This window comes from Oncorhynchus masou, unplaced genomic scaffold (assembly GCF_036934945.1).
Source record: "Oncorhynchus masou masou isolate Uvic2021 unplaced genomic scaffold, UVic_Omas_1.1 unplaced_scaffold_810, whole genome shotgun sequence".
NCBI classification, from domain to species: Eukaryota; Metazoa; Chordata; class Actinopteri; order Salmoniformes; family Salmonidae; genus Oncorhynchus; species Oncorhynchus masou.
In genome coordinates, this window is record NW_027014573.1 from 288,018 (window position 1) to 313,200 (window position 25,183).

At 41.6% G+C, this 25,183-nt stretch overlaps 1 protein-coding gene across 1 annotated transcript in view; it reads right to left on the bottom strand.

The window, feature by feature from the left end:
• LOC135537539 (NLR family CARD domain-containing protein 3-like) overlaps positions 1-19,531 on the bottom strand; it is a 224,663-nt gene extending 205,132 nt beyond the window's left edge. The window contains exons 1-4 of the mRNA XM_064963675.1: positions 19,333-19,531; positions 16,403-16,470; positions 14,418-14,561; positions 11,811-11,927 (exon numbers count right to left, since the gene is read on the bottom strand). Of these exons, the coding sequence (XP_064819747.1) occupies positions 11,811-11,927; positions 14,418-14,545 (245 nt within the window). The 5' untranslated portion in view covers positions 14,546-14,561; positions 16,403-16,470; positions 19,333-19,531. The remainder of the gene's footprint in view (positions 1-11,810; positions 11,928-14,417; positions 14,562-16,402; positions 16,471-19,332) is intronic.
• Between the last annotated feature and the right edge of the window lie 5,652 nt (positions 19,532-25,183).

Genomic DNA, 25,183 nt, shown 5'->3' on the forward strand with positions numbered 1-25,183 from the left:
AATGCAGAGGCCTCGGCACCTTTCGAGGTGATGTACATCCAAATACCTTTTGGGTCAATCTAACCACTTCCGGTTGCTCCAGGAAGCTTAGAATCGACACAGGTAGACCTCATAGTGGTCTGATGGAATGTCATAGAAGACAGGTTCATACAGCATTCATAACCCATATAGACTCCAGGTTGTATTTAGGGGAGCAGGCAATGTATTCCTATGGGGAGAGAAGTCAATGCACACTGTTTTTTTGTAAACACCTTCTTTTAACTGTGAAAGGTTAATGCCACACAGTCAAGGTTAGGCTTGCACAGATCGGGAGGACCTTAGGAACAGTCCTGTGTTTGAATTGTCCTTCTAAACCTAACGGTTCCGCCGCTGTCACCCAAAATCCAATGACATTGTGGTGCAGGCATCATTGTGGGCCTATTTTTCTCATGGTCGCTGCGCTCAGACCGAGCGAGCTACGGTCAAGAGGGGCACCTCGTTGGACTCGGCACGGCCTTGGGATTATGTTTATGCCATTGCCTGCTCTCTGTGTCTCTAAACACCACGCTTTGTCACTCCATCCTTGCTGTGTGTGTGTGTGAGAGCTTTTCTTTGACATCTGTTGGGAAAAATGACTGATTTACAGTTCATGGGGGTTGTCTAATCACACATATGAAGTTTTGGACAGATCTGATTTTTTTAACCCTTCCAAACAGCCCCTGAGTCACCAATTATGGCACTTCCGGTTGGCACAGGAAGCTATAAATACACACATGTCTTGACTGACATAGAAACCTAGGGAATCCTGAGTTTTAAGTCTTTAAGTTGAGAATTGACTGATCTACACAGGGTTGAATAATGCAGAGGCCTCGGCACCTTTCGAGGTGATGTACATCCAAATACCTTTTGGGTCAATCTAACCACTTCCGGTTGCTCCAGGAAGCTTAGAATCGACACAGGTAGACCTCATAGTGGTCTGATGGAATGTCATAGAAGACAGGTTCATACAGCATTCATAACCTATATAGACTCCAGGTTGTATTTAGGGGAGCAGGCAATGTATTCCTATGGGGAGAGAAGTCAATGCACACTGTTTTTTTGTAAACACCTTCTTTTAACTGTGAAAGGTTAATGCCACACAGTCAAGGTTAGGCTTGCACAGATCGGGAGGACCTTAGGAACAGTCCTGTGTTTGAATTGTCTTTCTAAACCTAACGGTTCCGCCGCTGTCACCCAAAATCCAATGACATTGTGGTGCAGGCATCATTGTGGGCCTATTTTTCTCATGGTCGCTGCGCTCAGACCGAGCGAGCTACGGTCAAGAGGGGCACCTCGTTGGACTCGGCACGGCCTTGGGATTATGTTTATGCCATTGCCTGCTCTCTGTGTCTTTAAACACCACGCTTTGTCACTCCATCCTTGCTGTGTGTGTGTGTGAGAGCTTTTCTTTGACATCTGTTGGGACAAATGACTGATTTACAGTTCATGGGGGTTGTCTAATCACACAGATGAAGTTTTGGACAGATCTGATTTTTTTAACCCTTCCAAACAGCCCCTGAGTCACCAATTATGGCACTTCCGGTTGGCACAGGAAGCTATAAATACACACATGTCTTGACTGACATAGAAACCTAGGGAATCCTGAGTTTTAAGTCTTTAAGTTGAGAATTGACTGATCTACACAGGGTTGAATAATGCAGAGGCCTCGGCACCTTTCGAGGTGATGTACATCCAAATACCTTTTGGGTCAATCTAACCACTTCCGGTTGCTCCAGGAAGCTTAGAATCGACACAGGTAGACCTCATAGTGGTCTGATGGAATGTCATAGAAGACAGGTTCATACAGCATTCATAACCCATATAGACTCCAGGTTGTATTTAGGGGAGCAGGCAATGTATTCCTATGGGGAGAGAAGTCAATGCACACTGTTTTTTTGTAAACACCTTCTTTTAACTGTGAAAGGTTAATGCCACACAGTCAAGGTTAGGCTTGCACAGATCGGGAGGACCTTAGGAACAGTCCTGTGTTTGAATTGTCTTTCTAAACCTAACGGTTCCGCCGCTGTCACCCAAAATCCAATGACATTGTGGTGCAGGCATCATTGTGGGCCTATTTTTCTCATGGTCGCTGCGCTCAGACCGAGCGAGCTACGGTCAAGAGGGGCACCTCGTTGGACTCGGCACGGCCTTGGGATTATGTTTATGCCATTGCCTGCTCTCTGTGTCTTTAAACACCACGCTTTGTCACTCCATCCTTGCTGTGTGTGTGTGTGAGAGCTTTTCTTTGACATCTGTTGGGACAAATGACTGATTTACAGTTCATGGGGGTTGTCTAATCACACAGATGAAGTTTTGGACAGATCTGATTTTTTTAACCCTTCCAAACAGCCCCTGAGTCACCAATTATGGCACTTCCGGTTGGCACAGGAAGCTATAAATACACACATGTCTTGACTGACATAGAAACCTAGGGAATCCTGAGTTTTAAGTCTTTAAGTTGAGAATTGACTGATCTACACAGGGTTGAATAATGCAGAGGCCTCGGCACCTTTCGAGGTGATGTACATCCAAATACCTTTTGGGTCAATCTAACCACTTCCGGTTGCTCCAGGAAGCTTAGAATCGACACAGGTAGACCTCATAGTGGTCTGATGGAATGTCATAGAAGACAGGTTCATACAGCATTCATAACCCATATAGACTCCAGGTTGTATTTAGGGGAGCAGGCAATGTATTCCTATGGGGAGAGAAGTCAATGCACACTGTTTTTTTGTAAACACCTTCTTTTAACTGTGAAAGGTTAATGCCACACAGTCAAGGTTAGGCTTGCACAGATCGGGAGGACCTTAGGAACAGTCCTGTGTTTGAATTGTCCTTCTAAACCTAACGGTTCCGCCGCTGTCACCCAAAATCCAATGACATTGTGGTGCAGGCATCATTGTGGGCCTATTTTTCTCATGGTCGCTGCGCTCAGACCGAGCGAGCTACGGTCAAGAGGGCACCTCGTTGGACTCGGCACGGCCTTGGGATTATGTTTATGCCATTGCCTGCTCTCTGTGTCTCTAAACACCACGCTTTGTCACTCCATCCTTGCTGTGTGTGTGTGTGAGAGCTTTTCTTTGACATCTGTTGGGAAAAATGACTGATTTACAGTTCATGGGGGTTGTCTAATCACACATATGAAGTTTTGGACAGATCTGATTTTTTTAACCCTTCCAAACAGCCCCTGAGTCACCAATTATGGCACTTCCGGTTGGCACAGGAAGCTATAAATACACACATGTCTTGACTGACATAGAAACCTAGGGAATCCTGAGTTTTAAGTCTTTAAGTTGAGAATTGACTGATCTACACAGGGTTGAATAATGCAGAGGCCTCGGCACCTTTCGAGGTGATGTACATCCAAATACCTTTTGGGTCAATCTAACCACTTCCGGTTGCTCCAGGAAGCTTAGAATCGACACAGGTAGACCTCATAGTGGTCTGATGGAATGTCATAGAAGACAGGTTCATACAGCATTCATAACCCATATAGACTCCAGGTTGTATTTAGGGGAGCAGGCAATGTATTCCTATGGGGAGAGAAGTCAATGCACACTGTTTTTTTGTAAACACCTTCTTTTAACTGTGAAAGGTTAATGCCACACAGTCAAGGTTAGGCTTGCACAGATCGGGAGGACCTTAGGAACAGTCCTGTGTTTGAATTGTCTTTCTAAACCTAACGGTTCCGCCGCTGTCACCCAAAATCCAATGACATTGTGGTGCAGGCATCATTGTGGGCCTATTTTTCTCATGGTCGCTGCGCTCAGACCGAGCGAGCTACGGTCAAGAGGGGCACCTCGTTGGACTCGGCACGGCCTTGGGATTATGTTTATGCCATTGCCTGCTCTCTGTGTCTTTAAACACCACGCTTTGTCACTCCATCCTTGCTGTGTGTGTGTGTGAGAGCTTTTCTTTGACATCTGTTGGGAAAAATGACTGATTTACAGTTCATGGGGGTTGTCTAATCACACAGATGAAGTTTTGGACAGATCTGATTTTTTTAACCCTTCCAAACAGCCCCTGAGTCACCAATTATGGCACTTCCGGTTGGCACAGGAAGCTATAAATACACACATGTCTTGACTGACATAGAAACCTAGGGAATCCTGAGTTTTAAGTCTTTAAGTTGAGAATTGACTGATCTACACAGGGTTGAATAATGCAGAGGCCTCGGCACCTTTCGAGGTGATGTACATCCAAATACCTTTTGGGTCAATCTAACCACTTCCGGTTGCTCCAGGAAGCTTAGAATCGACACAGGTAGACCTCATAGTGGTCTGATGGAATGTCATAGAAGACAGGTTCATACAGCATTCATAACCCATAAAGACCCCAGGTTGTATTTAGGGGAGCAGGCAATGTATTCCTATGGGGAGAGAAGTCAATGCACACTGTTTTTTTGTAAACACCTTCTTTTAACTGTGAAAGGTTAATGCCACACAGTCAAGGTTAGGCTTGCACAGATCGGGAGGACCTTAGGAACAGTCCTGTGTTTGAATTGTCCTTCTAAACCTAACGGTTCCGCCGCTGTCACCCAAAATCAAATGACATTGTGGTGCAGGCTTCATTGTGGGCCTATTTTTCTCATGGTCGCTGCGCTCAGACCGAGTGAGCTACGGTCAAGCGGGGCACCTCGTTGGACTCGGCACGGCCTTGGGATTATGTTTATGCCATTGCCTGCTCTCTGTGTCTTTAAACACCACGCTTTGTCACTCCATCCTTGCTGTGTGTGTGTGTGTGAGAGCTTTTCTTTGACATCTGTTGGGAAAAATGACTGATTTACAGTTCATGGGGGTTGTCTAATCACACATATGAAGTTTTGGACAGATCTGATTTTTTTAACCCTTCCAAACAGCCCCTGAGACGCCAATTATGGCACTTCCGGTTGGCACAGGAAGCTATAAATAAACTCATATCCTCATTGGGGTATGCCTTTACAGAATCCTGAGTTTTAAGTCTTTACGTTAAGAACTGAGTTATTTACGGAGGGTTTAGTGAGTGTGTGTTATTTCAGAAAATCATAGAAAATCACAGAAATGTCGCAGAGCTCCGCAGCACATTTTAAAAATACTCGTATGAACACCCTGCAACTGGATCTGTAACCGTTGAAAAAAAACCCACCTATATCTGAACATCACGATCTGGTCACCGTACGATTTCTCGTAAATGACGATAGATAAATGGCCGATTTTTTTTTATTGACACCGGAGGCTCCTTGACTTTGACGTGAAGTGAAAAAATCTTTTCTCTATTTTCATTTTGGACCTTTAATCCCAGAAATATGGCCATAACTCAAAAACCGTTGAGGCCTAGACGCCATCTTGTTCGGGGCCATCTTCCCATAATGCCAAACCTACGCTCACCAAGTTTCGGCTTCGAAATATTTTCGGTTTCCGAGATATGGCACGTCGTGATTCGTGATGTTTTGTCCAATAGCAATATGATTGCTTATGCCCTCTTGTGGGATATTTCGGCATTGCGCAAAAATGGGCTAAAATTTGTTTATTTTATTAAACGAAAACCGAATGTCCGACAAAGTTCATTTGATGACTTCCCGGTAGGTCTGGCCCTACCGCTCGGCCCGACGCCGTCCCCGAATTTCTAAAATGTTTTCGGACGTCTAGTAAGGGACCGTACAGTTCCAATAGGGACTTTCTCACTAACTATACGGTGATTGTCGAAATGTTCCCTTAAGGTATGTGAGTGTACCCCTTTAAGATATATTATCTCTGGGAACAGGGAAATCCTCTTAACCCAAACGTTTACTACAACAACAAAACCTAATAATTATGATAATGCCCTCAAACCATTCGTTTTACATTTCCTCGATGTTTCATGTAACTCATTCAGTCTATCTCCAAATTGTTGCCCCAAAAATGTTTATACCGTGCCACACACTCAAACAATTATGATAAACGTGCACTGTCCCTTTAAAATAAAACATTCTTAGCCAGCCATACCCTGTTGTAGACATTTCATTGTTCCCCGTAATGAAAACAGATAATGTTTAGAATACGTTAAAGTACACTAATATCTTAATCTCACGCCACTATTTTAGGTTTCCTTCTCTCCTGGAACCTCTTGTCTATAGATTTGGCTTTTATCCCATTCCTTTTATCCTAGGCCCAGGAGCAGCTGTGATTAGAATGAAGAGAATGACTCCTCAACCCAGGAGGCCCTGGAGCAGCTGTGATTAGAATGAAGAGAATGACTCCTCAACCCAAGAGGCCCTGGAGAGGCTGTGATTAGAATGAAGAGAATGACTCCTCAACCCAAGAGGCCCTGGAGCAGCTGTGATTAGAATGAAGAAAATGACTCCTCAACCCAAGAGACCCTGGAGCAGCTGTGATTAGAATGAAGAAAATGACTCCTCAACCCAGGAGGCCCTGGAGCAGGTGTGATTAGAATGAAGAGAATGACTCCTCAACCCAAGAGGCCCTGGAGCAGCTGTGATTAGAATGAAGAGAATGACTCCTCAACCCAAGAGGCCCTGGAGCAGCTGTGATTAGAATGAAGAGAATGACTCCTCATCGCAAGAGGCCCTGGAGCAGCTGTGATTAGAATGAAGAGAATGACTCCTCATCGCAAGAGGCCCTGGAGCAGCTGTGATTAGAATGAAGAGGGTGGGTCAGTGGGTCATATGATTGAGTGTAGTCTGGCCCAGGAGTGGGAAGGTGAACGGAAAGGCTTTGGAGCAACGAACCACCCTTGCTGTCTCTGCCTGGCCGGTTCCCCTCTTTCCACTGGGATTCTCTGCCTCTAACCCTATTACAGGGGCTGAGTCACTGGCTCACTGGGGCTCTCTCATGCCGTCCCTGGAAGGGGTGCGTCACCTGAGTGGGTTGATTCACTGATGTGGTCATCCTGTCTGGATCTTTGCGGGCTATACTCAGCTTTGTCTCAGGATGGTAAGTTGGTGGTTGAAGATATCCCTCTAGTGGTGTGGGGGCTGTGCTTTGGCAAAGAGGGTGGGGTTATATCCTTCCTGTTTGGCCCTGTCCGGGGGTGTCCTCGGATGGGGCCACAGTGTCTCCTGACCCCTCCTGTCTCAGCCTCCAGTATTTATGCTGCAGTAGTTTGTGTCGGGGGGCTGGTGTCAGTTTGTTATACCTGGAGTACTTCTCCTGTCCAATTCGGTGTCCTGTGTGAATCTAAGTGTGCATTCTCTAATTCTCTCCTTCTCTCTCTCTTTCTCTCTCTCGGAGGACCTGAGCCCTAGGACCATGCCCCAGGACTACCTGACATGATGACTCCTTGCTGTCCCCAGTCCACCTGGCCGTGCTGTTGCTCCAGTTTCAACTGTTCTGCCTTATTCTTATTCGACCATGCTGGTTTTTTATGAACATTTGAACATCTTGGCCATGTTCTGTTATAATCTCTACCCGGCACAGCCAGAAGAGGACTGGCCACCCCACATAGCCTGGATTCTCTCTAGGTTTCTTCCTAGGTTTTGTCCATTCTAGGGAGTTTTTCCTAACCACCGTGCTTCTACACCTGCATTGCTTGCTGTTTGGGGTTTTAGGCTGGGTTTCTGTATAGCACTTTGAGATATCAGCTGATGTACGAAGGGCTATATAAATACATTTGATTTGATTTGAATGAAGAGAATGACTCCCCAACCCGAGGCCCTGGAGCAGCTGTGATTAGAATGAAGAGAATGACTCCTCATCCGAAGAGGCCCTGTAGCAGCTGTGATTAAAATGAAGAAAATGACTCCCCAACCCAAGAGGCCCTGGAACAGCTGTGATTAGAATGAAGAGAATGACTCCTCATACATTATTCATATAATACTATACATTTATGGGTTTTGTTATATAGCCTATTGTTTTCTCTTTATTCGACCTGCCATCTACCCACCTGGGGACTGAGGGTTATGAGAGAACCCCCACATTACTAGCTTCTCTTTATTCAACCTGCCATCTACCCACCTGGGGACTGAGGGTTATGAGAGAACCCCCACATCACTAGCTTCTCTTTATTCAACCTGCCATCTACCCACCTGGGGACTGAGGGTTATGAGAGAACCACCACATCACTAGCTTCTCTTTATTCAACCTGCCATCTACCCACCTGGGGACTGAGGGTTATGAGAGAACCACCACATCACTAGCTTCTCTTTATTCAACCTGCCATCTACCCACCTGGGGACTGAGGGTTATGAGAGAACCCCCACATCACTAACTTGTATGTTCTACAGCCTTGTAAAGATAAGGAGGGGATGACTGGGAGGTAGGTTGGCATTTATTGTCATGAATCTTGCCCTGGAGGCAGTTCAGCAAAGAGGTCACTAGTTGGCACAGGCACAAAGTTAAAAAAAATCGGATTTTAATCCTAACCTCAATCCTAACCACACTGCTAATCCTTCCCTTAAATTAAGACCATAAAACAACATTATTTTCCACAGCCAATTTTCACTTTGTAGCAGTTCTGCCTCTAGGTCATGATTCATGACAAACATAAACCTGCGACTGTCAGAGGCAATGAAGAATCGATAACCAAACTGTTTTCTCAATGAACAGGCTTTTTCTTGTTTCAAGTATGTTTAATTATGAAAAGTACAATATATCCTTGTATACTTGTACTATGGAGCATATATATATATATATATAATTGTACAATTTGTTATTCAACATTAAAAACAGAACAAATGATCACATTGGTATTTTAACGGTGTTATTGTAAGAGTTTAAATGTTTAAACAGAGGATCCATATAAAACAGTACAAAACAAGTGCAGTATGTTCTGAGAATGTTACTTTAACGTCAACTCATAACGTCACACTATAACTTCATGGGAGTCTTGTGGAAAGACTGCATGTTGTTTTGGGGGGATTGAGTGACGTCTTCATCAACATTTGCAGAATATTCCTGTAATATTTTCACCTCTTGTCAGACGCCAACAGCCTAGTCGGCTGCAGACATTCAGAAGGAGTTCAAGAAGTTTATTTGCCATTTGCAGGTATTAAAAGTAATACATACATTGTAATTCCTTGTTGGATCTCTCTCACATATAGGACAGTACATACCAGAGGAGGCTGCTGAGGGGAGGACGGCTCATAATAATGTCTGGAATAGAGTGAATGAAATGGAACACATGGAAACCACGTGTTTGATACCATTCCACTTATTCCCCTCCAGCCATTACAAGCCTGTCCTCCCCATCACAAGCCTGTTCTCCCCATTACAAGCCTGTCCTCCCCAATTAAGGTCCCACCAACCTCCTGTGATACAAACACAAACAGTAAAATGTATCATAAAAATGCAAAGTGGTAAAAGATCAGAAAAGGAACCAAAAGGTTCAGCCATGTTCTAATAGTCTGATGAAAACAGTTTAGGTTGATGATTTATCAGGCAGATAGAACTGGGATAGAAGCTGTTCTAGAACCTGTGGTCCAGAAACTGATTTAACAGGCAGATAGAACTGGGATAGAAGCTGTTCTAGAACCTGTGATCCAGAAACTGATTTAACAGGCAGATAGAACTGGGATAGAAGCTGTTCTAGAACCTGAGATCCAGAAACTGATTTAACAGGCAGATAGAACTGGGATAGAAGCTGTTCTAGAACCTGTGGTCCAGAACTGATTTAGCAGGCAGATAGAACTGGGATAGAAGCTGTTCTAGAACCTGAGATCCAGAAACTGATTTAACAGGCAGATAGAACTGGGATAGAAGCTGTTCTAGAACCTGAGGTCCAGAAACTGATTTAACAGGCAGATAGAACTGGGATAGAAGCTGTTCTAGAACATGAGATCCAGAAACTGATTTAACAGGCAGATAGAACTGGGATAGAAGCTGTTCTAGAACCTGTGGTCCAGAACTGATTTAGCAGGCAGATAGAACTGGAATAGAAGCTGTTCTAGAACCTGTGGTCCAGAACTGATTTAGCAGGCAGATAGAACTGGGATAGAAGCTGTTCTAGAACCTGTGGTCCAGAAACTGATTTAACAGGCAGATAGAACTGGGATAGAAGCTGTTCTAGAACCTGTGGTCCAGAACTGATTTAGCAGGCAGATAGAACTGGGATAGAAGCTGTTCTAGAACCTGTGGTCCAGAACTGATTTAGCAGGCAGATAGAACTGGGATAGAAGCTGTTCTAGAACCTGTGGTCCAGAAACTGATTTAACAGGCAGATAGAACTGGGATAGAAGCTGTTCTAGAACCTGTGGTCCAGAAACTGATTTAACAGGCAGATAGAACTGGGATAGAAGCTGTTCTAGAACCTGTGGTCCAGAAACTGATTAAACAGGCAGATAGAACTGGGATAGAAGCTGTTCTAGAACCTGTGGTCCAGAAACTGATTTAACAGGCAGATAGAACTGGGATAGAAGCTTTTCTAGAACCTGTGGTCCAGAAACTGATTAAACAGGCAGATAGAACTGGGATAGAAGCTGTTCTAGAACCTGTGGTCCAGAAACTGATTTAACAGGCAGATAGAACTGGGATATTGTTATCGTCTGATAAACATGAAGGTCAACAATTATAGGAAGATGTGGATGTGTGTGTGTGAGTGAATGGATGTGTGTGTGTGTGTGTGTGTGTTTGTGTCAGGTTATTATTTACAGGGACGCTGAGTCACCATCACCCCAAATCCTAAACCCTGGATAGAGGGGCTCAGTGAATGTGGAGGTGAATGTGTTCAGGTGGGTCAGTGTGTCAGAGGAGGCTCTATAGAAGGAAAGAGTGCCGGCTGGCCAGTCCAGATAAACTCCTACTCTGTGGGGGCTGGAGGGGGGGACGTCTATGGTAGTGGTAATATTATTGTGACAGGCAGAGTAACTGTTGTCAGAGCAGAACAGACTCCAGGACTTGTCATTGTATCCAAGCCAACAGTCCCTATCCCATCCTCTCCTGTTGATTCCTTTATATGTCACTCCTATAACAGCCCCTCCCCCACTCCACTCTACCTCCCAGTAACAGCGCCCAGTCAGACCCTCTTTACACAGGACCTGTCCACAGTCCTCAAATCTCTCTGGGTGATCAGGATACGGCTGCTCCTCTCTCCTACATGTCACCTTTCTGTTCTCCTCAGACAGAGAGAGGAGTCTGTTTACTGTGTTTGGGTCCAGTGTGAGATCACAGACATCTGATGGATGAAACCAGACACAATATTAGAAACCATCATCGTCATTAACATTAGAATGTTAACTCACTCTTCACTAATTCATTTAATGTAGATGTTTCAAAAGGAGAAGTTAAGGGAACTTGAGACTTGTTGAATGATCATATGTTATACTGTATGGTAATATACAACACACTTATTCCCATTAATTACACACACACACACACAAACACACAAACACACAAACACACACCTGTATGCATCATGAGCACAAACACACATTTCTACTGTAACACGAACACGACACACACACACACACACACACACACACACACACACACACACACACACACACACACACACACACACACACACACACACACACACACACACACACACACACACACACACACACACACACCTGTATGCATCATGAACACAAACACACATTTCTAATGTAACCCGAACACGCCGCACACACACACACACACACACACACACACACACACACACACACACACACACACACACACACACACACACACACACACACACACACACACGGAGGGAATGTTGTGTTTGTTTAATATAGTTTTAGGACTATGCAAATGGACAAAATATTAGCCTATGGATTATGAAAACAACAACAATAAATGGGAAAGTGGGAGAGGAGAAATGACTAGAGACAGTGTTGTTTAACTCACTGACCAGGACCCATGAGTTCTTCTTACCTTTGTTCAGTAGAAAAGTCTCCCTCTCTAAAGTATAGAGGTTGACCCATAGACCGGTCACTCTTCATGGACACACAGCTGGGAACAGGGGAGGCTGGTCTCTCCTTCTTGATTGGTCTTCAACACAACAGAGACAAACATTACATCTCTCATCTACTCTGAGCTCAGATGGGGAAACATAAGAAGAGTTTCACAAATAGAACTGACTTACAGAAGTTAGTTAATGGCGCGAGCAGTGTGTCATTTTTAATAATGAAATTCATTTAGCGTCGCGAGCGTTGTTGTCAGTCTGTCAGCCCCGCTAAAAGGCTGGTGTCGTTACTCTGCCTTCTCCGGGGGATGTTGAGGTAAATTTACTAACCGGGAGGGTTGAATGATGTAAGTAATTGGAGGGCTGGAAGACGCACTCCAGAGGTTGTTTACTCACAATATCAGATATTAAGATGATTTTTATAATGAATGTATACTGAGGTTGAGGTTCTGACTAGTGATTATTTACCCGCTGTTCAATACCTGCTATTGAGGCGCCCTGAAAATAATATTCAAAAGTTCGGTCCTTGGACACAGAGGGGTTAAACACTAAAGTTACCGTCCATCTAGTGAAGAGAGGAGAACCGGACAGAGGAAGCCAGCATCCGTCAACGAGAGAGGAAGAAGCCTCACCGGGATTTAACAGGTGGAAGAAACAACCGGGGAGCTCCATCGGTCCACAAGAAATGCAGGCAGCCGGTGATGATGTAGTGGTAGCTATGGTAACTAGGATGCTGCTGGTAGAGTAGCTAGCTAGCTTACCAAGCTGTACCGACTAGCTAGGATAACTAGGATGCTGCTGGTAGAGTAGCTAGCTAGCTTACCAAGCTGTACCGACTAGCTAGGATAACTAGGATGCTGCTGGTAGAGTAGCTAGCTAGCTTACCGAGCTGTACCGACTAGCTAGGATAACTAGGATGCTGCTGGTAGAGTAGCTAGCTAGCTTACCGAGCTGTACCGACTAGCTAGGATAACTAGGATGCTGCTGGTAGAGTAGCTAGCTAGCTTACCGAGCTGTACCGACTAGCTAGGATAACTAAATTGAACAGTAAACTTTGGTGGTTCCTGTGGTTCCTGTTCCACATGTAATTGCTTTGGAGAAGTTAAAATAATGTTTTATATTTCTATATGATCAATCCATTAATAATGTAGACCTACATGCAACAGCAAGTCTTGTGCTTTTGGCAATGATTTATTTATAATAATTATAACATGTCATACCATTTATGTCTGCACAGCATTTTGTCTTCATTTTGGCAGATTAACTCAGGTTTTCACCCAGCGGATAAGGAGTTGGTGCTGTGGCCAAAAGGTGGCTGGTTCAAATCCCGGGCCGGGAAAAAACCACCAGAAGTGATCTGATGACTGGAAGGCTGCGTGATTCACATCCTCTAAACATTAACCTTCCGTTGATCAGAACTCTAGAGGTTCTTCTTAACTGAACCAAAAAAATTCTATAATGTTATAGTGGTTCCATATATTAAGGAAGGAAGTGATAGAAGCCTTTTTGGCTCTATAAGGAACCTTCTGTTCTAAGAGTGTATAATAATAAACGTGTTTTTCTTCTGATTATTTAATTATCTACATCGTGTTATTTCAAGTTCTCCCTTTGGAGCACAACATCACATTGTTAAATAATGATCCTAAACTGGGCATGGATATAAATTGGGCATTTGAAGGCATCTAGGGTGTGATTTGAGTTTGATGAAAATGAAGATTGTTGCAACATTGTAGGCAACATTGTTGGCAAGGGACTTGAAACCTACTATGCCAAAGATATTTAGAGTTGTTAAATGGAAGAGAAGAGTGCTGTTCAACGGAAGTGTTGATATAATGGTTATATTGTCTAAAAGATGCATTCCATTATATTAGTCAATAATTAAGAGCAGGCAATGTGGTCGTGTCATGTGAAAATTCTATCAAATGTCTTACATTGCAACGAGTACAGTCAGGGTGCCGCGGAACCCCTGCAGTACCTCCACAGACCCCGGATTGAGAACCCCTGCAGTACCTCCATAGACCCCGGATTGAGAACCCCTGATTTAGCAGATGCTCTTATCCAGAGTGATTTACAGTAAGTGCATTCATCTTAATTAAGATAGCTATGTGAATATATATACAGTGCCTTGCGAAAGTATTCGGCCCCCTTGAACTTTGCGACCTTTTGACACATTTTAGGCTTCAAACATAAAGATATAAAACTGTATTTTTTTGTGAAGAATCAACAACAAGTGGGACACAATCATGAAGTGGAATGACATTTATTGGATATTTCAAACTTTTTTAACAAATCAAAAACTGAAGAATTGGGCGTGCAAACAGTTTTATATCTTTATGTTTGAAGCCTGAAATGTGGCAAAAGGTAGCAAAGTTCAAGGGGGCCGAATACTTTCGCAAGGCAATGTATATATATATATATATATATATATATATATACACCCATCTAAAATCTATTAGTTAAAAATCTGAGAACAGGAATATTGAAGGTACCCATAAGCAACCATTTCTGATTAAAAAACAAATGTGAACATTTTGGAAATAAATTCATAATAATGATATCAAAAATTGTCATCTCACCTCTTAGCTTTGGTGTCATGCTCCCCAGAGAGACTCATTTTAGAGGCAGGGCCCCCCTCCTCTCTCTCCCCAGAGAGACTCATTTTAGAGGCAGGGCCCCCCTCCTCTCTCTCCCCAGAGAGACTCATTTTAGAGCACTGACCCCTAAACAGAGATCCAAAATGTTGGTTGTGGTTAATATGGTGACAACTAATTACTGAATGTCAAGTGGTTAACACAGTAATTATTTAATGTTAATTGTTATCATTTATTCATTTTATCTTATTAAACATTTACTAACATACATAGAAACAATCAGATGATTTAATGCATCACATGAAAACGTAGTTGTGACATTTCATCTCCATGGTAACTGTCTGTAATAATAATAAGTCACTGTTTGTTAAGGTAGTTATAGACAGTACAGCAACAATAATAATAATAATAATAATAATAATAAGTCACGGTTTGTTAAGGTAGTTATAGACAGTACAGCAACAATAATAATAATTATAATAAGTCACTGTTTGTTAAGGTAGTTATAGACAGTACAGCAACAACAATAATAATAATAAGACAGTACAGCAACACAAGGTCATGTCTCACACTTATTTTTATTCATGAAAAGTGGCTATTTATTGTCTTTCAATCTGTTCTTTTCTAAATGTATCTGAGAATGTAGACAGAAGGGCTAAAACGGACATGATTGATCTGAGGGGGAAATCATTGATCCATTCAGAAAGTTTATTTGCAACAAGTAAGATATTTTATATTATGTGGCTGTTCCACTGGATGTCAGAAGGTGAATTCACCAATTTGTAAGTCGCTCTGGATAAGAGCGTCTGCTAAATGACTTAAATGTAAATGTAAATGTAAAGTAGACTAGGTTATAATGTATAGTAGTGGGTTGTTAGTGATATGTAGATGTTATATTATGTAAAGTAGACTAGGTTATAATGTATAGTAGTGGGTTGTTAGTGATATGTTATATTATGTAAAGTAGACTAGGTTATAATGTATAGTAGTGGGTTGTTAGTGATATGTTATATTATGTAAAGTAGACTAGGTTATAATGTATAGTAGTGGGTTGTTAGTGATATGTTATATTATGTAAAGTAGACTAGGTTATAATGTATAGTAGTGTGTTGTTAGTGATATGTTATATTATGTAAATTAGACTAGGTTATAATGTATAGTAGTGGGTTGTTAGTGATATGTAGATGTTATATTATGTAAAGTAGACTAGGTTATAATGTATAATAGTGGGTTGTTAGTGATATGTAGATCAAGGTCTATACCTCAGCTATAACCTACATATCATAGATGACCAGTCTAAACCTGTTCAGATCAGTTCACATAATGTTATAGTCCTACCAGTAGCAGGACAGAGAATGTACTGTATATAACCTACATATCATAGATGACCAGCCTAAACCTGTTCAGATCAGTTCACATAATGTTATAGTCCTACCAGTAGCAGGACAGAGAATGTAGTGTATATAACCTACATATCATAGATGACCAGTCTAAACCTGTTCAGATCAGTTCACATAATGTTATAGTCCTACCAGTAGCAGGACAGAGAATGTAGTGTATATAACCTACATATCATAGATGACCAGTCTAAACCTGTTCAGATCAGTTCACATAATGTTATAGTCCTACCAGTAGCAGGACAGAGAATGTACTGTATATAACCTACATATCATAGATGACCAGTCTAAACCTGTTCAGATCAGTTCACAGAGACCATCAGGTTTGTCAGCATGATAAGTGATCATAACTCCAACCTACTCTGACTATTGAATGTCTGACATTGACTAACCTTATAATAGTGTGTAGAAAGCCAAGACCACCAAGAGTTTGCCCATCTTTCCTACGTCTCAACACTTTTATCTGACTTCTAATGTACTGAGAAATATGTGCCACAGTTTCAACAGCCATTTTATAACTGCGTAGGCTACCAACATACTTTTAATTTCATATGAGGAAATCACATAACTTACAGTCACTGGTGCAGACGCCTGTTTTCTTACAGATGAAGTAGCTTTCATGGACAACTCATTCAAACAGCCTAAACAACAGTAAATACAAGATGTCAAATCGTCAAAGGAGAACACATGAAAGACAGGTATTTTGCTACAGATGTAGGATCTTAATTTGAGACAGTTTACTGAAGCAGAACAATTATGTGGATTATAATTAACATTTTAAAGTGGAAAGTGGAAATGACAAACTTCAGAAGCCTTTTAAAACATCAAATACACTGCAAGTTTTAGTTTTCCTGCAACAGGGTGATCAAATTCAGATCCTACATCTGTACAGAGATGAGGTCTTTATCTGAAAAAGGAAGTTTGAGTTATTAGCAGTGAAGTTGCAACTGTCAGCTGCTGTAAACCTCTGTGATTGGATGTTATAGACCCCAATCTGAACAGTTTCTTCCCCGTGGTTATAGCCTTTAGCTCTATGCTCACTCTACCTAGTTCAATATATTGTTGTACGTAAACTTTGTGCAAACTCCACCGCCTGTATTCTGTCTCTTAATGTTTTCTTTCACTAGCAGCACCATGTCACCATGTTAAATAATGTGTTCAGATGTAGGATCTTTCCAACTCTGAGGACATGTCATTGTGATGTCATTAGTTACATTTCAACCTGTTGATGAAGGCAACTAGAAGGCTGAACCCAGAAGACAACTCTAAATCAACACTTACTGATATTATCCTAAAATCCTTTCACTCGTATTATTGTGTCTCTTTGTTCAACGAATGTGGGGCAGCCTGTGCTGTTAATATAGTTGAAAACAGCGGGCAGGGAGGTCAACACCCTACAGGCAGCCTGTGCTGTTAATATAGTTGAAAACAGCAGGCAGGGAGGTCAACACCCTACAGGCAGCCTGTGCTGTTAATATAGTTGAAGACAGCAGGCAGGGAGGTCAACACCCTACAGGCAGCCTGTGCTGTTAATATAGTTGAAGACAGCAGACAGGGAGGTCAACACCCTACAGGCAGCCTGTGCTGTTAATATAGTTGAAGACAGCAGACAGGGAGGTCAACACCCTACAGGCAGCCTGTGCTGTTAATAATGTTAAATGTAGTAAAAAATGTACTATAATATATGAATGTTGACATATTGAATTTGACTTGACCACGTCCAGTCAGCTCCATGTTGTGTGATTAAACTGACACCAACCTGTCTCAGTAGAAGTAGACTGTTAGGAGTGTTTTACTTCCATTCACTATACTAACATTACACCAGACATTTAATTTATCTACTGTTAGGAGTGTTTTACTTCACTATACTAACATTACACCAGACATTTAATTTATCTACTGTTAGGAGTGTTATACTTCACTATACAAAAATAACACCATACATTTAATTTATCTACTGTTAGGAGTGTTTTACTTCCATTCACTATACAAAAATAACACCATACATTTAATGTCTCTACACACTTTACAATAATCCCTGGGAAGATTTTCACCTTGTAGCCTGAATTCACAACCAGAACATGTCAAGTCATTGAGATATTTTCTGTTCTGTTCTGTATATTCTGATGGGTGAGGTCTGAGCTGGAATGTGAAGCTAACTGAATCTGGCTAACTTTAGAAGTGTAAGGTATTGTTAGTCTCTCCACAATATCTCTTTCACACAACATACCTTCCTGAGTGAAAAGCGTTAACAGTCGATTAGAAATATAAAATGTTTGTTTGTTGATTGTTGTGTTTTAAGTCTGTTTTGAGAAGACAAGTCTATAGACCAATGATACAGTACACTCTTAGAATAAAGGGTTCCAAACAAATATTATTTTGCGTTCCAGGTAATTCTCCTGGCTTCTATGTAGAACCCTCTGTGGAAAGGGTTCTTCATGGAACCCAAACAGGTTCTACCTAGTACCAACAAGGGTTCTACAAAGGGTTCTCCTATGGGGACAGCCAAAGAACCCTTTTAGATTCTCGATAGTGTAGGAGTGATCACCCTGGGGCACACAGATGGGCACAGAACAAATTCACCCCACGCATCTAATTAATATCAAAAACATTTTAAGGAGAGTAGGACTATTATAACACTGTCCACCAACAATATCATCAACTATATGAATACACATAACAATATCATCAACTACATTAATACACATAACAATATCATCAACTATATGAACACACATAACAATATCATCAACTATATGAATACACATAACAATATCATAAACTATATGAATACACATAACAATATCATCAACTATATGAATACACATAACAATATCATCAACTATATGAACACACATAACAATATCATCAACTATATGAATACACATAACAATATCATCAACTATATGAACACACATAACAATATCATCAACTATATGAATACACATAACAATATCATCAACTATATGAACACACATAACAATATCATCAACTATATGAATACACATAACAATATCATCAACTATATGAATACACATAACAATATCATCAACTATATGAACACACATAACAATATCATCAACTATATGAACACACATAACAATATCATCAACTATATGAATACACATAACAATATCATCAACTATATGAATACACATAACAATATCATCAACTATATGAATACACATAACAATATCATCAACTATATGAATACACATAACAATATCATCAACTATATGAATACACATAACAATATCATCAACTATATTAATACACATAACAATGTAATCAACTATATGAATACACATAACAATATCATCAACTATATGAATACAAATAACAATATCATCAACTATATGAATACACATAACAATATCATCAACTATATGAATAAACAATAATATCATCAACTATATGAATACATATAACAATATCATCAACTATATGAATACACATTACAATATCATCAACTATATGAATACACAGAACAATCGTCGTCTTACCTTTTATCTCTCAATAGAAACAGAGTCTGGATGATCATCGGGTCGTCAAAAGTTAGTTTCATTTGCTCTGCTCATTTACATATCAGGTTCTGCCTGTTCTCTCTCCCTCTCTCTTTACAGCTCTTACAATGTGTCTTGGCATACATTCTACAACTGTCTGGAAATCTATTCTTCTGTCTCTCTCCATTACTTTCTCTGTGTCGTCTGTTGCTGTCTCTGTGTCTTGTCTGGTGTCTCTCTCCATCATATCCTATTCTGTTGTTGTCTCTGTGTCTTGTCTGTGTCTCACTCCATCATATCGGCCTGCTACAATACAACATTCACAACATGACAACACAACTACATAACACCATTAAATACAGTTGGAATGTAGTTAGAACTCAAACTGTTTCCATCAAACAGAAAAACAACAATACATCTGGATCAACACATTTAGATTTCTAGATGCTGCACTTTGCTGTTTCATTACCCAGACAGCTGTTTAAGGTCATACCCAGGCAGAGTGTAGTATCAGTACTTAGGGGTCATAGGTCAGACCAAGGCAGAGTGCAGTATCAGTACTTAGGGGTCATAGGTCATACCAAGGCAGAGTGCAGTATCAATACTTAGGGGTCATAGGTCATACCAAGGCAGAGTGTAGTATCAGTACTTAGGGGTCATAGGTCAGATCAGTGGTCATGGCTGATATGCATGGACAAAAAAACAAACTTTAAAGCCATTTTTCTCAGATTCACTGTTTGTGTAGATGCTGTTTGTCTTTGTAGGGCAGTAGTTCAGGTGGCTGTTTGTGTAGATGCTGTTTGTCTTTGTAGGACAGCTGTTCAGGTGGCTGTTTGTCTTTGTAGGACAGTAGTTCAGGTGGCTGTTTGTCTTTGTAGGACAGTAGTTCAGGTGGCTGTTTGTCTTTGTAGGACAGTAGTTCAGGTGGCTGTTTGTCTTTGTAGGACAGTAGTTCAGGTGGCTGTTTGTGTAGATGCTGTTTGTCTTTGTAGGACAGTAGTTCAGGTGGCTGTTTGTCTTTGTAGGACAGTAGTTCAGGTGGCTGTTTGTCTTTGTAGGACAGTAGTTCAGGTGGCTGTTTGTGTACATGCTGTTTGTCTTTGTAGGGCAGTAGTTCAGGTGGCTGTTTGTGTAGATGCTGTTTGTCTTTGTAGGACAGCAGTTCAGGTGGCTGTTTGTCTCTGTAGGACAGTAGTTTAGGTGGCTGTTTGTCTCTGTAGGACAGCAGTTCAGGTGGCTGTTTGTCTCTGTAGGACAGTAGTTCAGGTGGCTGTTTGTGTAGATGCTGTTTGTCTTTGTAGGACAGTAGTTCAGGTGGCTGTTTGTGTAGATGATGTTTGTCTTTGTAGGACAGTAGTTCAGGTGGCTGTTTGTGTAGATGCTGTTTGTCTTTGTAGGACATTAGTTCAGGTGGCTGTTTGTGTAGATGCTGTTTGTCTTTGTAGGACAGTAGTTCAGGTGGCTGTTTGTGTAGATGATGTTTGTCTTTGTAGGACAGTAGTTCAGGTGGCTGTTTGTGTAGATGCTGTTTGTCTTTGTAGGACATTAGTTCAGGTGGCTGTTTGTGAAGATGCTGTTTGTCTTTGTAGGACAGTAGTTCAGGTGGCTGTTTGTCTTTGTAGGACAGTAGTTCAGGTGGCTGTTTGTCTCTGTAGGACAGTAGTTCAGGTGGCTGTTTGTGTAGATGCTGTTTGTCTCTGTAGGACAGTAGTTCAGGTGGCTGTTTGTTTTTGTAGGACAATAGTTCAGGTGGCTGTTTGTGTAGATGCTGTTTGTCTTTGTAGGACAGTAGTTCAGGTGGCTGTTTGTGTAGATGCTGTTTGTCTCTGTAGGACAGTAGTTCAGGTGGCTGTTTGTGTAGATGCTGTTTGTCTTTGTAAGACAATAGTTCAGGTGGCTGTTTCTTTAGATGCTGTTTGTCTTTGTAAGACAGTTGTTCAGGTGGCTGTTTGTCTTTGTAGGACAGTAGTTCAGGTGGCTGTTTGTGTAGATGCTGTTTGTCTTTGTAGGACAGTAGTTCAGGTGGCTGTTTGTGTAGATGCTGTTTGTCTCTGTAGGACAGTAGTTCAGGTGGCTGTTTGTCTCTGTAGGACAGTAGTTCAGGTGGCTGTTTGTGTAGATGATGTTTGTCTTTGTAAGACAGTAGTTCAGGTGGCTGTTTGTGTAGATGCTGTTTGTCTTTGTAGGACAGTAGTTCAGGTGGCTGTTTGTGTAGATGCTGTTTGTCTTTGTAGGACAGTAGTTCAGGTGGCTGTTTGTCTTTGTAGGACAGTAGTTCAGGTGGCTGTTTGTCTCTGTAGGACAGTAGTTCAGGTGGCTGGTTGTGTAGATGCTGTTTGTCTTTGTAGGACAGTAGTTCAGGTGGCTGGTTGTGTAGATGCTGTTTGTCTTTGTAGGACAGTAGTTCAGGTGGCTGGTTGTGTAGATGCTGTTTGTCTTTGTAGGACAGTAGTTCAGGTGGCTGTTTGTGTACATGCTGTTTGTCTTTGTAGGACAGTAGTTCAGGTGGCTGTTTGTGTAGATGCTGTTTGTATTTGCAGGACAGTAGTTCAGGTGGCTGTTTGTCTTTGTAGGACAGTAGTTCAGGTGGTGTAGTAGAAAATCGGATCAAATACAACGCATTACAGAACTTGTGAAGTCAATTCGGCTTTTTAATACAAGAATATAGCAAGTCGGGATGGTCCGCGGAACACACTCCACTTTCCAGAGCCCCGGCTCCAGTATTTATCCACATATTCCATATGAGCCCATCCCAAATGCAAATAAAGTTACATTCCCATCCGTGCATCCCGCTTGTTCAGCTCAACAACGCCCATACCTGCTTTCCGTCAGATTATAATGATAAGACCCTTGCCTTGTTCTTGTATTTAGCTAAAAGCATTCTTTTGTTTGTGGACTATCCAGGATCAGCAGACTGTGTCTCCTCAGTTTCTAGCATGTCCAGCTATACTAAAAATAGTTTACATTCCTCTATTTTACAGCCCTATGCTTTGGCTCTGTAATTAACTCTGTGTCCCTTTTGTGTGTGTGTCTTCATCTCCTTTAGCTTTAGGGTGCCCAGCTGTTCTGGTCGCCTTCACTTCATATGGCTGTCTAAGATCAAACAGACTTGTATCTCCCCTGTGATGTGATTGATATCTGTAATCCATCAGTTGGTCCTTTGGCTGACCCCCTCCTTATACAACCTCTGACCTTTGTATGTCCAGCTGGACTAGGCTTCTATGTGTCCTTCTCTTCATGTAGTCTGGTTTTAATTTTCAGCTATTCTGTACATCTTATGCATTTGTCTATGTGTTATATTTGCTCCCACAGTGGCTGTTTGTCTTTGTAGGACAGTAGTTCAGGTGGCTGTTTGTCTCTGTAGGACAGTAGTTCAAGTCTTTGCACTTAGTCTGCCTGTTGTCCCTCCCATCGTCATGGTTACACCTTCCTGAAAACAATGACTCCATTCTTTGCTGAAACCTGTTCCGCCAGTTCATGTCCTTAAAGACTAGAATGTTCCAATGTGGTTAGCCAAATAGATGACAAGATAGTTCACACATGCATGGTTCAGGGTAACTGTCAAACAGACATGTCACATTTCTGGTTGGTCCAGAACTAGTTTCCTGCTTGTAGCAGGTCGTGTTCACAGGAATCCTCTCCTCTAACTAGAAGTCATGTGATTTCATGAGGATGTTGTTCTGCAGTGAGAGTGGAATGCAAGTCAAGGTGTCCTGGGATGAATGTCAACTAGATTTATAAACAGCATTGTTAAATTAACTGTTGTAATAAAAAATAATCTACGCTGTCATTTTCTTGATGTTGGTTAGCTTTTAAAGTGTTTGATTGTCACAGACATCAGATTGGTTGTGTGAAATGTGTTGTTTTACAGGGTCTGTCATAGTAGTATGGTAGGTGTTGTTGTACAGGGTCAGTCATAGTAGTATGATAGGTGTTGTTTTACAGGGTCAGTCATAGTAGTATGATAGGTGTTGTTTCACAGGGTCAGTCATAGGAGTATAATAGCTGTTGTTTTACAGGGTCAGTCATAGTAGTATGGTAGGTGTTGTTGTACAGGGTCAGTCATAGTAGTATGATAGGTGTTGTTTCACAGGGTCAGTCATAGGAGTATGATAGGTGTTGTTTTACAGGGTCAGTCATAGTAGTATGATAGGTGTTGTTTCACAGGGTCAGTCATAGGAGTATAATAGCTGTTGTTTTACAGGGTCAGTCATAGTAGTATGGTAGGTGTTGTTGTACAGGCTCAGTCATAGTAGTATGATAGGTGTTGTTGTACAGGGTCAGTCATAGTAGTATGATAGGTGTTGTTTTACAGGGTCAGTCATAGTAGTATGATAGGTGTTGTTTTACAGGGTCAGTCATAGTAGTGTGATAGGTGTTGTTTTACAGGGTCAGTCATAGTAGTATGATAGGTGTTGTTTTACAGGGTCAGTCATAGTAGTATGATAGGTGTTGTTTTACAGGGTCAGTCATAGTAGTATGATAGGTGTTGTTGTACAGGGTCAGTCATAGTAGTATGATAGGTGTTGTTTACAGGGTCAGTCATAGTAGTATGATAGGTGTTGTTTTACAGGGTCAGTCATAGTAGTATGATAGGTGTTGTTTTACAGGGTCAGTCATAGTAGTATGATAGGTGTTGTTTTACAGGGTCAGTCATAGTAGTATGATAGGTGTTGTTTTACAGGGTCAGTCATAGTAGTATGATAGGTGTTGTTGTACAGAGTCATAGTAGTATGATATGTGTTGTTTTACAGGGTCAGTCATAGTAGTATGATAGGTGTTGTTGTACAGAGTCATAGTAGTATGATATGTGTTGTTTTACAGGGTCAGTCATAGTAGTATGATAGGTGTTGTTTCACAGGGTCAGTCATAGGAGTATAATAGCTGTTGTTTTACAGGGTCAGTCATAGTAGTATGGTAGGTGTTGTTGTACAGGGTCAGTCATAGTAGTATGATAGGTGTTGTTTCACAGGGTCAGTCATAGGAGTATAATAGCTGTTGTTTTACAGGGTCAGTCATAGTAGTATGGTAGGTGTTGTTGTACAGGCTCAGTCATAGTAGTATGATAGGTGTTGTTGTACAGGGTCAGTCATAGTAGTATGATAGGTGTTGTTTTACAGGGTCAGTCATAGTAGTATGATAGGTGTTGTTTTACAGGGTCAGTCATAGTAGTATGATAGGTGTTGTTTTACAGGGTCAGTCATAGTAGTATGATAGGTGTTGTTTTACAGGGTCAGTCATAGTAGTATGATAGGTGTTGTTTTACAGGGTCAGTCATAGTAGTATGATAGGTGTTGTTTTACAGGGTCATAGTAGTGTGATAGGTGTTGTTTTACAGGGTCGTAGTAACCAAGGTGACCATGGAGCAAATTAGATATAAGTGTCTTGCTTCAGGGCACATCGACAGATTTTCACCTTGATGGGTCAAACGAGCGATACTGACCCACCACTCTAACCACGAGTCTATCTGACCATACCAGTTACTGACCCACCACTCTAACCACTAGTCTATCTGGCCATACCAGTTACTGACCACCACTCTAACCACTAGTCTACCTGACCATACCAGTTACTGACCCACCACTCTAACCACTAGTCTATCTGGCCATACCAGTTACTGACCCACCACTCTAACCACTAGTCTATCTGACCATACCAGTTACTGACCCACCACTCTAACCACTAGTCTATCTGACCATACCAGTTACTGACCCACCACTCTAACCACTAGTCTATCTGACCATACCAGTTACTGACCCACCACTCTAACCACTAGTCTATCTGACCATAGCAGTTACTGACCCACCACTCTAACCACTAGTCTATCTGACCATACCAGTTACTGACCCAC